The sequence below is a fragment of the Haliotis cracherodii genome, unplaced genomic scaffold (assembly GCF_022045235.1).
Source record: "Haliotis cracherodii isolate W230 unplaced genomic scaffold, xgHalCrac1.p SCAF_5, whole genome shotgun sequence".
NCBI lineage: Eukaryota > Metazoa > Mollusca > Gastropoda > Lepetellida > Haliotidae > Haliotis > Haliotis cracherodii.
This window is the reverse complement of record NW_027266308.1, coordinates 16,251,331-16,264,695: the sequence shown is the minus strand read 5'-3', so window position 1 is coordinate 16,264,695 and position 13,365 is coordinate 16,251,331. Positions and strand designations below refer to the sequence as shown.

Here is a 13,365-nt window from a genome sequence, read left to right as displayed (position 1 = left end):
ACCCGTCCCCACCTTAAATGTCATTGATGATCATCAGGTCATCAATGGCCACTGCAATGTATTGATAATCTGATCAATCGTTACACCACTACTTAACATGTAACTATGAGAGCCCTGTGTGGACATCTGTAACTTACTAAGTTATCCTTGATAAGCTGCTGGAACTTGAACATGATCTGTTGTCTTGTGAGGATGGTTGTTTGTGACCAGCTCTTAAACGCCTCTTTGGCCGATGCCACAGCAGCCTTCATCTCATCCTGGGTACACTCTGGCACACGCGTCACCACCTCATTGGTTGCCTGCAATATCATTTGACACCTCACAATAGTAAAAATATGCTGTGACAGAAAACATCAACAAGGATTCACACCATGTCATGGCGACACACCATCATGTCATAGTGACACATCATCATGTCATGGCGACACACCATCATGTCATGGACACACCATCATGTCATGGTGATACACCATCATGTCATGGACACACCATCATGTCATGGTGACACACCATCATGTCATGGCGATGCACCATCATGTCATGGACAGACCATCATGTCATGGTGATACACCATCACGTCATGGTGATACACCATCATGTCATGGCGACACACCATTATGTCATGGACACACAATCATGTCATGGTGATACACCATCATGTCATGGACACACCATCATGTCATGGACACACCATCATGTCATGGTGACACACCATCATGTCATGGCGACGCACCATCATGTCATAGACACACCATCATGTCATGGTGATACACCATCATGTCATGGACACACCATCATGTCATGGACACACCATCATGTCATGGACACACCATTATGTCATGGTGACACACCATTATGTCATGGCGACACACCATCATGTCATGGACACACCATCATGTCATGGTGACATACCATCAGGTCATGGTGACACACCATCAGGTCATGGTGATACACCATCAGGTCATGGTGACACACCGTCAGGTCATGGCGACGCACCATCATGTCATGGACACACCATCATGTCATGGTGACACACCATCATGTCATGGTGACACACCATCATGTCATGGTGACACACCATCATGTCATGGTAATACACCATCAGGTCATGGTGACAAACCATCAGGTCATGGTGATGCACCATCATGTCATGGACATACCATCATGTCATGGCGACACACCATCATGTCATGGACACACCATGTCATGGACACACCATCATGTCATGGCGACACACCATCATGTCATGGCGACACACCATCATGTCATGGCGACACACCATCATGTCATGGACACACCATCATATCATGGCGACGCACCATCATGTCATTGCGACACACCATCATGTCATGGACACACCATCATGTCATGGACACACCATCATGTCATGGTGACACACCATCATGTCATGGCGACACACCATCATGTCATGGCGACACACCATCATGTCATGGCATCATGTCATGGCGACAAACCATCAGGTCATGGTGATGCACCATCATGTCATGGACATACCATCATGTCATGGCGACACACCATCATGTCATGGACACACCATGTCATGGACACACCATCATGTCATGGCGACACACCATCATGTCATGGCGACACACCATCATGTCATGGACACACCATCATATCATGGCGACGCACCATCATGTCATTGCGACACACCATCATGTCATGGACACACCATCATGTCATGGACACACCATCATGTCATGGTGACACACCATCATGTCATGGCGACACACCATCATGTCATGGACACACCATCATGTCATGGACACACCATGTCATGGACACACCATCATATCATGGCGACACACCATCATGTCATGGCGACACACCATCATGTCATGGACACACCATCATATCATGGCGACGCACCATCATGTCATTGCGACACACCATCATGTCATGGACACACCATCATGTCATGGACACACCATCATGTCATGGACACACCATCATGTCATGGTGACACACCATCATGTCATGGTGACACACCATCATGTCATGGCGACACACCATCATGTCATGGACACACCATCATGTCATAGACACACCATCATGTCATGGTGATACACCATCATGTCATGGACACACCATGTCATGGACACACCATCATGTCAAATTGCGACACACCATTATGTCATGGACACACCATCATGTCATGGCGACACATCATCATGTCATGGACACACCATCATGTCATGGACACACCATCATGTCATGGTGATACACCATCATGTCATGGTGACACACCATCATGTCATGGCGACACACCATCATGTCATGGACACACCATCATGTCATAGCCACACCATCATGTCATGGTGATACACCATCATGTCATGGACACACCATGTCATGGACACACCATCATGTCATGGCGACACAACATTATGTCATGGACACACCATCATGTCATGGCGACACACCATCATGTCATGGACACACCATCATGTCATGGACACACCATCATGTCATGGCGACACACCATTATGTCATGGTGATACCCCATCATGTCATGGTGATACACCGTCATGGTGATACACCATCATGTCATGGTGATACACCATCATGTCATGGCGACACACCATCATGTCATGGTGACACACCATTATGTCATGGCGACACACCATCATGTCATGGACACACCATCATGTCATGGTGACACACCATCATGTCATGGTGATACACCATCAGGTCATGGTGACACACCGTCAGGTCATGGCGACGCACCATCATGTCATGGACACACCATCATGTCATGGTGACACACCATCATGTCATGGACACACCATCATGTCATGGACACACCATCATGTCATGGTGACACACCATCATGTCATGGTAATACACCATCAGGTCATGGTGACACACCATCAGGTCATGGCGATGCACCATCATGTCAGGGACACACCATCATGTCATGGCGACACACCACCATGTCATGGACACACCATCATATCATGGCGACACATCATCATGTCATGGCGACACACCATCATGTCATGGACACACCATCATGTGAGTGAGTGAGTGAGTGAGTGAGTGAGTTGGGTTTAACGCCGCTTTTAACATTATTCCAGTTATATCACGGCGTGTCAGCTTAATATGGGAGGAAAGCCCGAACTGATGCAGGTCTCAGACGTTTACCACTTCGGTGAAACCCACGAGCACGGGTATGGTGCTGACAAACCTAGAAACATAATCGGGGCGAATCGGGATTCGAACCCACAATCATAGGTTTCTGGCCTGTCCAGGGGACGCAACTCTGCACAGCGAATCGCGGCGCCTTAGACGACTGGGCCACCCGTGCCCCCCACACCATCATGTCATGGACACACCATCATGTCATGGTGACACACCATCATGTCATGGCGACACACCATCACGTCATGGCGACACACCATCATATCATGGACACACCATCATATCATGGCGACACACCATCAGGTCATGGCGACACACCATCATGTCATAGACACACCATCATGTCATGGTGATACACCATCATGTCATGGACACACCATCATGTCATGGACACACCATCATGTCATGGTGATACACCATCATGTCATGGTGACACACCATCATGTCATGGTGACACACCATCATGTCATGGACACACCATCATGTCATAGACACACCATCATGTCATGGTGATACACCATCATGTCATGGACACACCATGTCATGGACACACCATCATGTCATGGTGACACACCATCATGTCATGGTGATGCACAATCAGATCATAGTGACGCACCATCAGGTCATAGTGACACACCATCATGTCATGGCGACACACCATCATGTCAAGGTGATACACCATCAGGTCATAGTGACGCACTATCAGGTCAAGATGACACTATCAGGCAAGTCACTCTTGCAACAAGTAAAGGGTACTGGGGAGCAAATCTCCCCCACAGGGAAATAAACGTATTGTGACCAACAATACTGACATGCATCAAAATCTTCAGTGAACCTAGACAATATGGTAGTACAAATGAATCCCTCCAGATACAAACCAACTGCTGTTATCAAAACCAGGATGTGTGTGTGAGTGAATGTGGCATAATGCTGCAGTCAGCTGCTGTCAAGCTCGACCAAGGTGGTTGCCTGTACCATGTATATTGGCAACAACTAATCAACTGACCTGTGCAGATCTGGGGTAGAATAGATCTTCAGCAACCCATGCTTATCATAAGAGAAAACTATAAGGCAACTAACAGGATTGGCTGGTCAGGCTTGCTGACTTGGTTGATGCATGTCATCGTATCCCAATTGCGTAGATTGATGCTCGTGGTGTCAATCACTCTTGACTGTCTGGTCCAGACTTGATTACTTACAGACCGCTGTCATATAGCTGGAATATTGCTGTGTGCGGTGTTCAGCAACAAACAAACGAATCAGCCAAGTAAACCAGTGGTTGGTAACATGAGCAATGACCCAAGTTTGTGTGGATACAATAGCATGGCATCAACCAGGCGACACACTTTGACCATATGGATCCTCTTTCAAATATGCCATTTTAAGAAGCCTGTGATAAGAGTTAAGTCTTCTGTCTCTGAATCCACATGGGCTTTCCAGAATAAGATATGTTGTTATTAAATACTACTGTTGATTAATGACATATTTCAAGACCAAAGGTGGCAGAAATAATGCTTATAACAAGCACAGCAATGTACAAAATTGAGACATATCTTTGTCATATGTTTTCATCAATCTACAACTAACCAATGCTGAAATTAAACTACTTATTCTATGTTCTATAGGATTTCAGAGTGACAGCCTTTCCTCACCGGATCGTGGACATCTATCCATTTATTTGTCTTGGATTCCACCATCTGTCCATTAATAAACATCTTGGTGGTGGGCTGCAAAGACAGACACATGTCAGGTGAGCTTAACAAATCTTTGAACACGTATAGCGATATTCCAGTAATATCAGGCCATAACTAAACATTAAGTTTCATGCAACACAATTACTGTAAGTAGGGAAGGAGGAGGGTGTGTTCCTTAAAGGAGATAGTTAAATGATTATTGATTGAAAAAGACATGCTGATTTGAGGGGCATTTACGTTAAATAATCAAATAGCTCTACAGCTCACCTGAATAATGAAGAAACAATTTTATGATACTTCAACTTTGTTATGGTTACAAGGATGAAGAGTGAGTTAGCAAAATTAGTCAAATAGATAATAATTGTTTACTAGCCTGCTGTCACTTTACAGCATTGATCTACTTGAATTATTCACCATATTGACCATTAATTGGTTACATGTCCATGTCTAAAATTGTATTGGAATTATAAAGCAACAATTTCAGCTTCAGAGACCATGTAGTTTTAGAAGAGATGTCGAAAAAGTGAAAGTTGATGACAGATAAACAACAGTCAGGTGAGCTAAAATTAAAGCTGGCAAAAAACTTATCAGTTCGAGCCTTGCAGGGCTGGGTGGTTTGCCCAAAACAAAGCTTTTTCCTGTGGCCCTGCAATCTGCCTAGAGCAATCCAGTTAAATATTGGTCGAAGCCCACAGTGATCCTGTTACTAATTAGCTGAAACCTATGACCATATGGATCCTGATAGACATGGATAGACATAGAAGAACAATATTCAAAACAGGGTTTTACGCAACACACATTTGTGAGTCAAGTACGCACAAATGTTGAGATTGGACACAGAAAAAGAATACACTACGTCTCTAGGGACGTACAGTAATATTCATTGTACCTACAGCAGAGTTATGGGTGTCTGTTATTTCATCCATAAATCATGACCACTGTCCACATGACCTTTGATTCATTCCAGGCTCTAAAGCAATCATTAAAATGTACAGTACACCATTTCATTACTTTACAGGACCCTCATTTTGTCTGCAAGCACCCTTGAAATTAACTGTTGGTTACCTTGGACCCCCACCTTTGTAAGTCAAGTCATATCTGGGATTCAAACCCATGACCAGCGGCAGCTCGATTCCTGGGTCAAGTCAGCGGTTGTACATTGTATTATCCCATGCATGTTTCAGCTATGCCAATCATGGTGAAATGTCTACCGGTAATCAGGGCCAGACAAACCAGTGATTGACCCATGCTATCAAGGCATACTAAGACAAACACCCAGGTGAGATGTGAGAAACAACACATCAGCTGTCTATTACTTCTAACAAGCATGGTGCACAGATCCTGCACCAGGATCCTCACAACACTCATTATGGCCTGAGACTATCACCAGTGCCAGGGTTCAAGTTTAACAGAAGTCCACTAGTCTGAGACTAGAAAAACTGAGGAATAGTGACTTTTTACTTTTACCATTAGGTTGATGGCAACTCTGTAGATAATACAAACAACTAACATTTCTATTCTGGTAATAAATACACTCAATGTTTAGGGTGGCAATGAGATGATTATCTTCAATGCAACATTGAAAACTCTATTAAGGCTTCTGAGCATGGCATCAGTAAAATTCCTGGAAATCACATGTCGCCAGCCTGGGACCCCAATCTCAATTCCTCAGATGCCCAAAACGTATTACTCCAGAGTTTCCTGGAGACGAAAACAGATAGACCCAGGTAAGTCCCTGATGCCGAGTCAATCTCTTTAAAATCAGATCTGAGTTCTCACTACTGCTAAACAAAGATCTGAGGGCATCCCATTACGGGTCACATCAGAATGACCTTTCATGAATTTTGACTGACCAATGAAATGACTGACAAGAAAACATTAGCCAATCAGAAGGCAGCTTTCTCGAGCTTTACCACACTAGTTTCAAACTGGCGACTACGCTTCAAAACATATTTTGACATATTCTCGATTAAAAAAATTTAAAACTGATAAGAAGAACATTCTGGAATGGCTTATAGATGGCCTACATTGTATGGATATAATCATAAGAGCTGTTACTGTCGTTCGGAATACCCCGTGTTAAATATTTCGTGGTTACATGATTAGAAAACACATTCTGACTGTCACTTTCATGATCTGGTGAGACACTCTGATTGGTTGGATGGTTGAAAGGTCGTTCTGACGTGACCCTTCATGGGATGTCCTCAGATCTTAGTTTAGCGATAACAAGAACTAAGATCAGATTTTAATGAGATTGATGCCAAGTCAGTTGATGAAGGACAAGTAAGCACTATAGTGTTCCTACCGCTGTGGTGTAGCATCTTGAAAAGTTTCCTCCACTCAAGATCTGCAATAACCAAGGTTCATCATGACAAAACTGTAAAGCATTTCACATTTGATGCGTTTATACAGATCACAGCTGAGAGTTGATCTTTTAAGGTTTTGTTTGTTTGGGATTTTTACTATAAGTATTCATACAAACTTTATTGTGTGTAGTAACAAAAGAATTTGTCAATTACTACTCACTGGTAAGTCATGTCAGCCGTAGATAGTTGATCTATATCTTTCAGCAGTTATGTGTTTAGAATTAACGGTCTCAAGTGAGTGAGTGAGTATGGTTTTATGCCCTTTTAGCAATATTCCAGCAATATCATGACGGGGGGACACCAGAAATGGGCTTTACACATTGTACCCGTGTCGGGAATTGAACCCAGGTCTTCAGCGTGACGAGCGAACACTTTAACCACTAGGCTACCTGACCGCCCCTAATTGTCTCAAGACAGGCCTGCAAGTCTTGGCACAGGTTAAAATCAATTTGTTAATTTTGCCACCACTTCTAACCAACATGGGCTGAGAAATTACAGTAAATGTTTGGTACATGTTATAACACATAGATCTACACGACTGAACAAGGGGTTCAGAACCAAAGTTATTATATTTCGTTCACTTTGCGACAAAGCCGCAGTAGTAGATATTTTACTGTGTTCTTTAAAATATAAGTAAATTCAAAACACATAAATTCTTATGAGGATGAGTACTGTGAATTCATCAATTCATACTTTTAGACCTATATATTATATGTCATGCACCAACACACAATCGATCAATAGGCAACATGTAACAATATGAAAATGTGATGACTTTGGCAGCTACAACAAACACTCGGCTTTCCAGGGAAAGGTTGTATTCTCTCATTACATGTCAATACACTCTGTCAAGTGTAGTCGGCAGCCATGTGGTCTGCTAGCGCTCAATACACACTTCCGGCGCTGTTACACGTGCGCACTCATTTATATAGAGACATCGTATGGATAAAGCGAGTGACTGGTTATATGATACTAAAACGCTACATTCCTCCCCCTTTAGTTAACAACTTGTTGTTTAAGCAATTAGTGAACAATGTTACTAACTCGTCAGTCACTGAGAAAGAAATCAAAGAAACGTTGATCAAAGAGTTCCATGGAAATTTTCCCATAAAGTTCACTGGAGTATTCTTGAACACTGAAATTCAAAAACTTAATGTTCATTCACTTGGTTTCTGAAATAAATGAATTGAGCATGCACCTTAAAGTTCAATCTGAATAAGAACACTTAACAATGAAATACAGTAGTTTACAGATTCAGTCTATCTGGAGCTCGACGCTCACGAGTCGATCTTCTCAACTCAACAGATGAGGACAGTTCTGGACTAGTGTCACATGTAGGTAACCTGGTACGCGGAAATGGCGTGTCTGCGGGTGATACTAGTACAGAACTAGGCTCTGGGAGCTCTGGTGAGAAAGTGATGACAGACTTTGACACTTCACTTTCTTCCAACAATTCTGGGGATTCTGGTTTCACAGCATCGGGGTCCACATAACGCTTGATGAGGTGATCTACATGTCGCCTCGCAATTTTGTTATTTTCCAAGCTGACTCTGAAGGAGATAGGACCTGTACACTGGATTATCTCCCCTGGTAACCATTTAGGCTTACCAAGAAAGTTCCTGACGTAAACAAGATCACCGACAGCGAACTCTCGTGACTTTGTATGTCTATTGTGGTAGTTTGCCTGCTTCTCTTGTTTATGTTGAACTTTAACACCGATGTCAGGGTGAAGCAAGTCAAGATGGGAACGTGGACGTCTTCCCAATAGTAACTGCGCTGGAGATGACCCTGTCGTAGTCTGCGGTGTGTTACGATACCTGAACAGGAATCTTGACACCCTGGTGTTGATGGAACCGCCGCTGAGCTTCTTAAATCCCTGTTTGAACGTCTGGACACTCCTCTCTGCCAGTCCATTGGACGCTGGATGGTAAGGGGATGTACAGATGTGTTGAATACCATTTCTCTTGATGAATATAGCAAATTCATCACTTGTGAAACATGTCCCATTATCAGACACTATTGTCTCAGGTAGACCATGAATGGAAAATGTTCTCCGAAGACACTCAAGTGTGGCACTCGTAGTTGCACTGTTGACAGGGAAAACATCCATCCACTTGGAGTGAGAGTCTACGATGATGAGGAACATTTGACCTTGTAAGGGACCTGCATAATCAATGTGCAGACGTGACCATGGTTTGGACGGCCAGTCCCACGGATGTAACTTTGCTTCGCAGGGTGAAGAACGACTCTCCTGACATATGGAACAAGTCCTGACCTTGTTCTCCAGCTCTGAATCAATGCACGGCCACCATACAAGACCTCTGGCAATAGCTTTCATCCTCGCTATTCCAGGGTGAGCTTCATGCAACACATCTACACACTGTTTCCTACCCTGAGGTGGAACCACTACTCTGTTACCCCACAGAATCACACCATCCTGAACACTTAGCTCAGTTTTCTTCTGAATATATGGCTTTAGCTCTGTATCTGGCTTCAGGTTTTCTGGAAAACCACATTCCACTAACTTCTTCACTCTAGCTAACAAGGGATCCTTCCTTGTCCAAAACTGAATTTGTCGCACATTCACTGGGAATTCTGCCATGTTCTCGAGGAGCATTATTGTGTCTCCTGGAACAGGCGGCACAGACACAGGGGTTTGCAGAGGCAATCTGCTCAAACAATCTGCGTTTGCTAACTTTGAGCCTGGTTTATACACAATACTGTAATCATACGCTGCCAGCATCAAGGCCCATCTCTGGAGTCTGGCTGACGCCATCACTGGAATGCCTTTCTCTGCATCAAGTAGACCCATGAGGGGTTTGTGATCTGATAACAGCTGAAATTTCCGTCCGAACAAATACTGGTGGAATTTCTTTATGCCAAACACTATTGCCAGTGCTTCTTTATCAAGCTGTGAATAGTTCTTTTCTGCAGGTGACAAGGAACGTGACGCAAACGCCACAGGCTTCTCAGTACCATCTGGCATGATGTGTGACAGGACGGCACCTACTCCATATGGAGAAGCATCAGCTGCTAAGTTGAGAGGAAGGTCTGGATTGTAGTGAGTCAAGACCTTACATGAAGACAAGTGAGATTTCACCTTTAGAAATACTGTATCATGCTTCTTGGTCCATGACCATGGAGCGTCCTTTTGTAGTAACCCATGTAGTGGCACTAACGTCGTGGAGAGATTTGGCAGGAATCTCTGGTAGTACTGTACCATCCCAAGGAATGACTTTAACTCTGTCACATTCTGAGGAGCTGGTGCGGACACAATAGCGTTTACCTTCTCCTCTAATGGATGCAGTCCCTGTTCGTCAATCCGGTGTCCCAGGTAAGTGACTGAGTCTTTCTTGATGTGACACTTTGAAGCGTTTAGACGCAAACCTGCTTTCTGCAATCTGTCAAGGACTTCATTCAGGTTCTTGTTGTGTTCTGCATCATCAACACCTGTGACGAGAATATCATCGAGGTAGACGCACACATGTGGCAAGTCGCTGAGAAGACATTCAATTGTCCGCTGGAAGATAGCAGGAGCTGCCGACACCCCAAAAGGTAATCGTTGGTACTCGTATAGACCTTTATGGGTGTTAATTGTGGTGAGTTTCTTGGAATCATCATCCAACACTAACTGCTGGTAGGCATTACTCATGTCCAATTTCGTAAACTTGCGACCACCTGAGAGTGATGCAAATAAGTCCTCAATCCTGGGTATTGGGTAACAATCTGGTTTAGCTACCTGGTTGACTGTTAGTTTGTAATCTCCACATATGCGCACTGAAGACTGATCCGACTTCAACACTGGTACGATGGGTGCTGCCCACTCTGAGTACTGCACTGGTTTTATGACACCCTGCTGCTCTAATCTTTCAAGTTCATTCTCAACCTTGTCCCTCAAGGCATAGGCCATGTTCCTGTGCTTGTAGAAGCGTGGTTGTGAAGGAATAGATATGTTAATCTTCACTTTTGTATCTTTCAACTCACCAAGTTCCTCCTTGAAGACATCAGAATGTGAGTTAAGGATACTTTGCACATCATCACAATCAACTCTGAGGATTGTTCCCCAGTCTAGACGAACATGTCGCAGCCAGTCGCGACCAAAGAGATTAGCTCTTCTCCCTTTCACTACAATCACTGGCAGTTCTGCTGACTGTTTGCCGTAGTTCACTTTCACTGAGCATGAACCAAGCAGAGGTATCTTCTCACCTAGGTAAGTACGTAACAAGGTATGAGGAGGTCCTAGTTTGGGTGGATCTTTCCCTAACGATCTGTAAGTGTCTTCATTAATCACTGAAAATGTTGCACCTGTATCCAGCTCCATGCTTAATGGCTGACCATTAAGTGCTAAATCAATAAACATTGGTGGTTCCTTCTCTCTCCTCCCAACAAAAGGTGTAGAGCTAGTCTCCATCTTGTAAATGTCATATATTTCACTTTCAACATCACCATAGTTATCCGGAGTGACCTGATTTGTCGCTGAACGCTTGTGCTGACCCCGACTTCGAACTTGACCTCTAGATCGATACGAGCCACGTCCACAACGATAACCTTTACTATTCTGTGACTGACGACATACCTTCCCAATGTGGCCAATCTTACCACAATTGTAACACTTTGAGGTACGAAAATGACAGTCCGGAGATTTGTGATTTCGTAAACCACATCTGTCACATGGCGGGTAGACAGGAGCATGTTGAGATGATGACATCTTGTGCATGTTACCCCCTGTAGCTGCTGAAACACTTGAAGCACCAACTTTAATATCTTCTACATTCTTTGCTGCCAATTCCATTGACTGTGCTAGTGTATAAGCCTTATTGTAATCCAGAGCTTTCTCTGCTAATAACCTCCTCTGTATTGCATCATTATTAATGCCACAAACTAGTCTGTCTCTAAGTGAATCATCAAGAGTAGTACCAAAGTCACATGTACTTGCCAATTTGCGCAACTCGGAAGCATACGCTGCAACACTCTCTTGAGACTTTCTATCCCTCTTGTGAAATTTAAGTCTTTCAACTATCACTGACGGTGTTGGGTGTTGATGATCGCGCATGACTTTCACTATCTCAGCAAACCTCATTTCCTTAGGTTTCGTAGGAGCGCACAAATTCCGGAGAAGTGTGTAGGCTGTCTTACCCATTTCACTAAGCAGAATAGCCCGTTTCATCTCATCATCCTCGTCATCAACACCTCTAGCCGTAAAGTACAAGTCTAACCTCTCACAATAAATGTCCCAGCTGTCAGTCTCTGTATTAAATTCGTCGATCTTCCCGGAGGTAGACGACGCCATGTTTATGGAGTGAGTGAAACACGACGGACGTTAATCACACAAAATGTCCACAAAAACGCTAAGACATCCAGTTTTACCTCGTCGCCAATTTATGTGATGACTTTGGCAGCTACAACAAACACTCGGCTTTCCAGGGAAAGGTTGTATTCTCTCATTACATGTCAATACACTCTGTCAAGTGTAGTCGGCAGCCATGTGGTCTGCTAGCGCTCAATACACACTTCCGGCGCTGTTACACGTGCGCACTCATTTATATAGAGACATCGTATGGATAAAGCGAGTGACTGGTTATATGATACTAAAACGCTACAGAAAAAAACCCATCCGTTTAGCAAAGTAATTAAAACATATATAAACGTTTATTTTGGTGCCATAACTATCTTGTAAAGGAGAAGATTTAGTCACAAATTCATATGAATGTTTTTTATATAATTTGAGGTCACCGACACCCATACGTGGTGGATGTTTTTCTCAAGTGTGACGTATCATTTTGCAAGCACAGACAAATTTTTAAATTGACATTGCACCTTCCCAACATGAATCAGACGATGAAGTGACGCCATGACAACAATTGCTAAGTTCGAAACCTCGAACAGATTCTAGAGCAATAAGATTTTCAGCTCGTCAACCAGGTGCGTGTCCTTGACCCTGAGGAGGTATGACTCTGAAATACAATTTCATTGGTCAATTTATTTCATCTTGTAACTGGTTACTTTGAAGATTTGCGCTACCGCGTTTGTTTTAGCATCATTACGTATTCTTAAGACCAATGACCAGTCAGATGGTTCGTCACGCTAAAATTTTATGCTTATATTTACAAGAAATATCCGAAAGATATTAGTTGCAGTATTCT

The 13,365-nt window shown here is 43.6% G+C and overlaps 1 protein-coding gene across 1 annotated transcript in view; it reads right to left on the bottom strand.

The window, feature by feature from the left end:
- Window positions 1–13,163, bottom strand: part of LOC139442696 (probable methylmalonate-semialdehyde/malonate-semialdehyde dehydrogenase [acylating], mitochondrial) — a 36,787-nt gene extending 23,624 nt beyond the window's left edge. The window contains exons 1-4 of the mRNA XM_071223575.1: window positions 13,040–13,163; window positions 7,162–7,203; window positions 4,815–4,889; window positions 138–299 (exon numbers count right to left, since the gene is read on the bottom strand). Coding sequence (XP_071079676.1) covers window positions 138–299; window positions 4,815–4,889; window positions 7,162–7,203; window positions 13,040–13,075 — 315 coding nt within the window. The 5' untranslated portion in view covers window positions 13,076–13,163. The remainder of the gene's footprint in view (window positions 1–137; window positions 300–4,814; window positions 4,890–7,161; window positions 7,204–13,039) is intronic.
- Window positions 13,164–13,365: the final 202 nt, after the last annotated feature.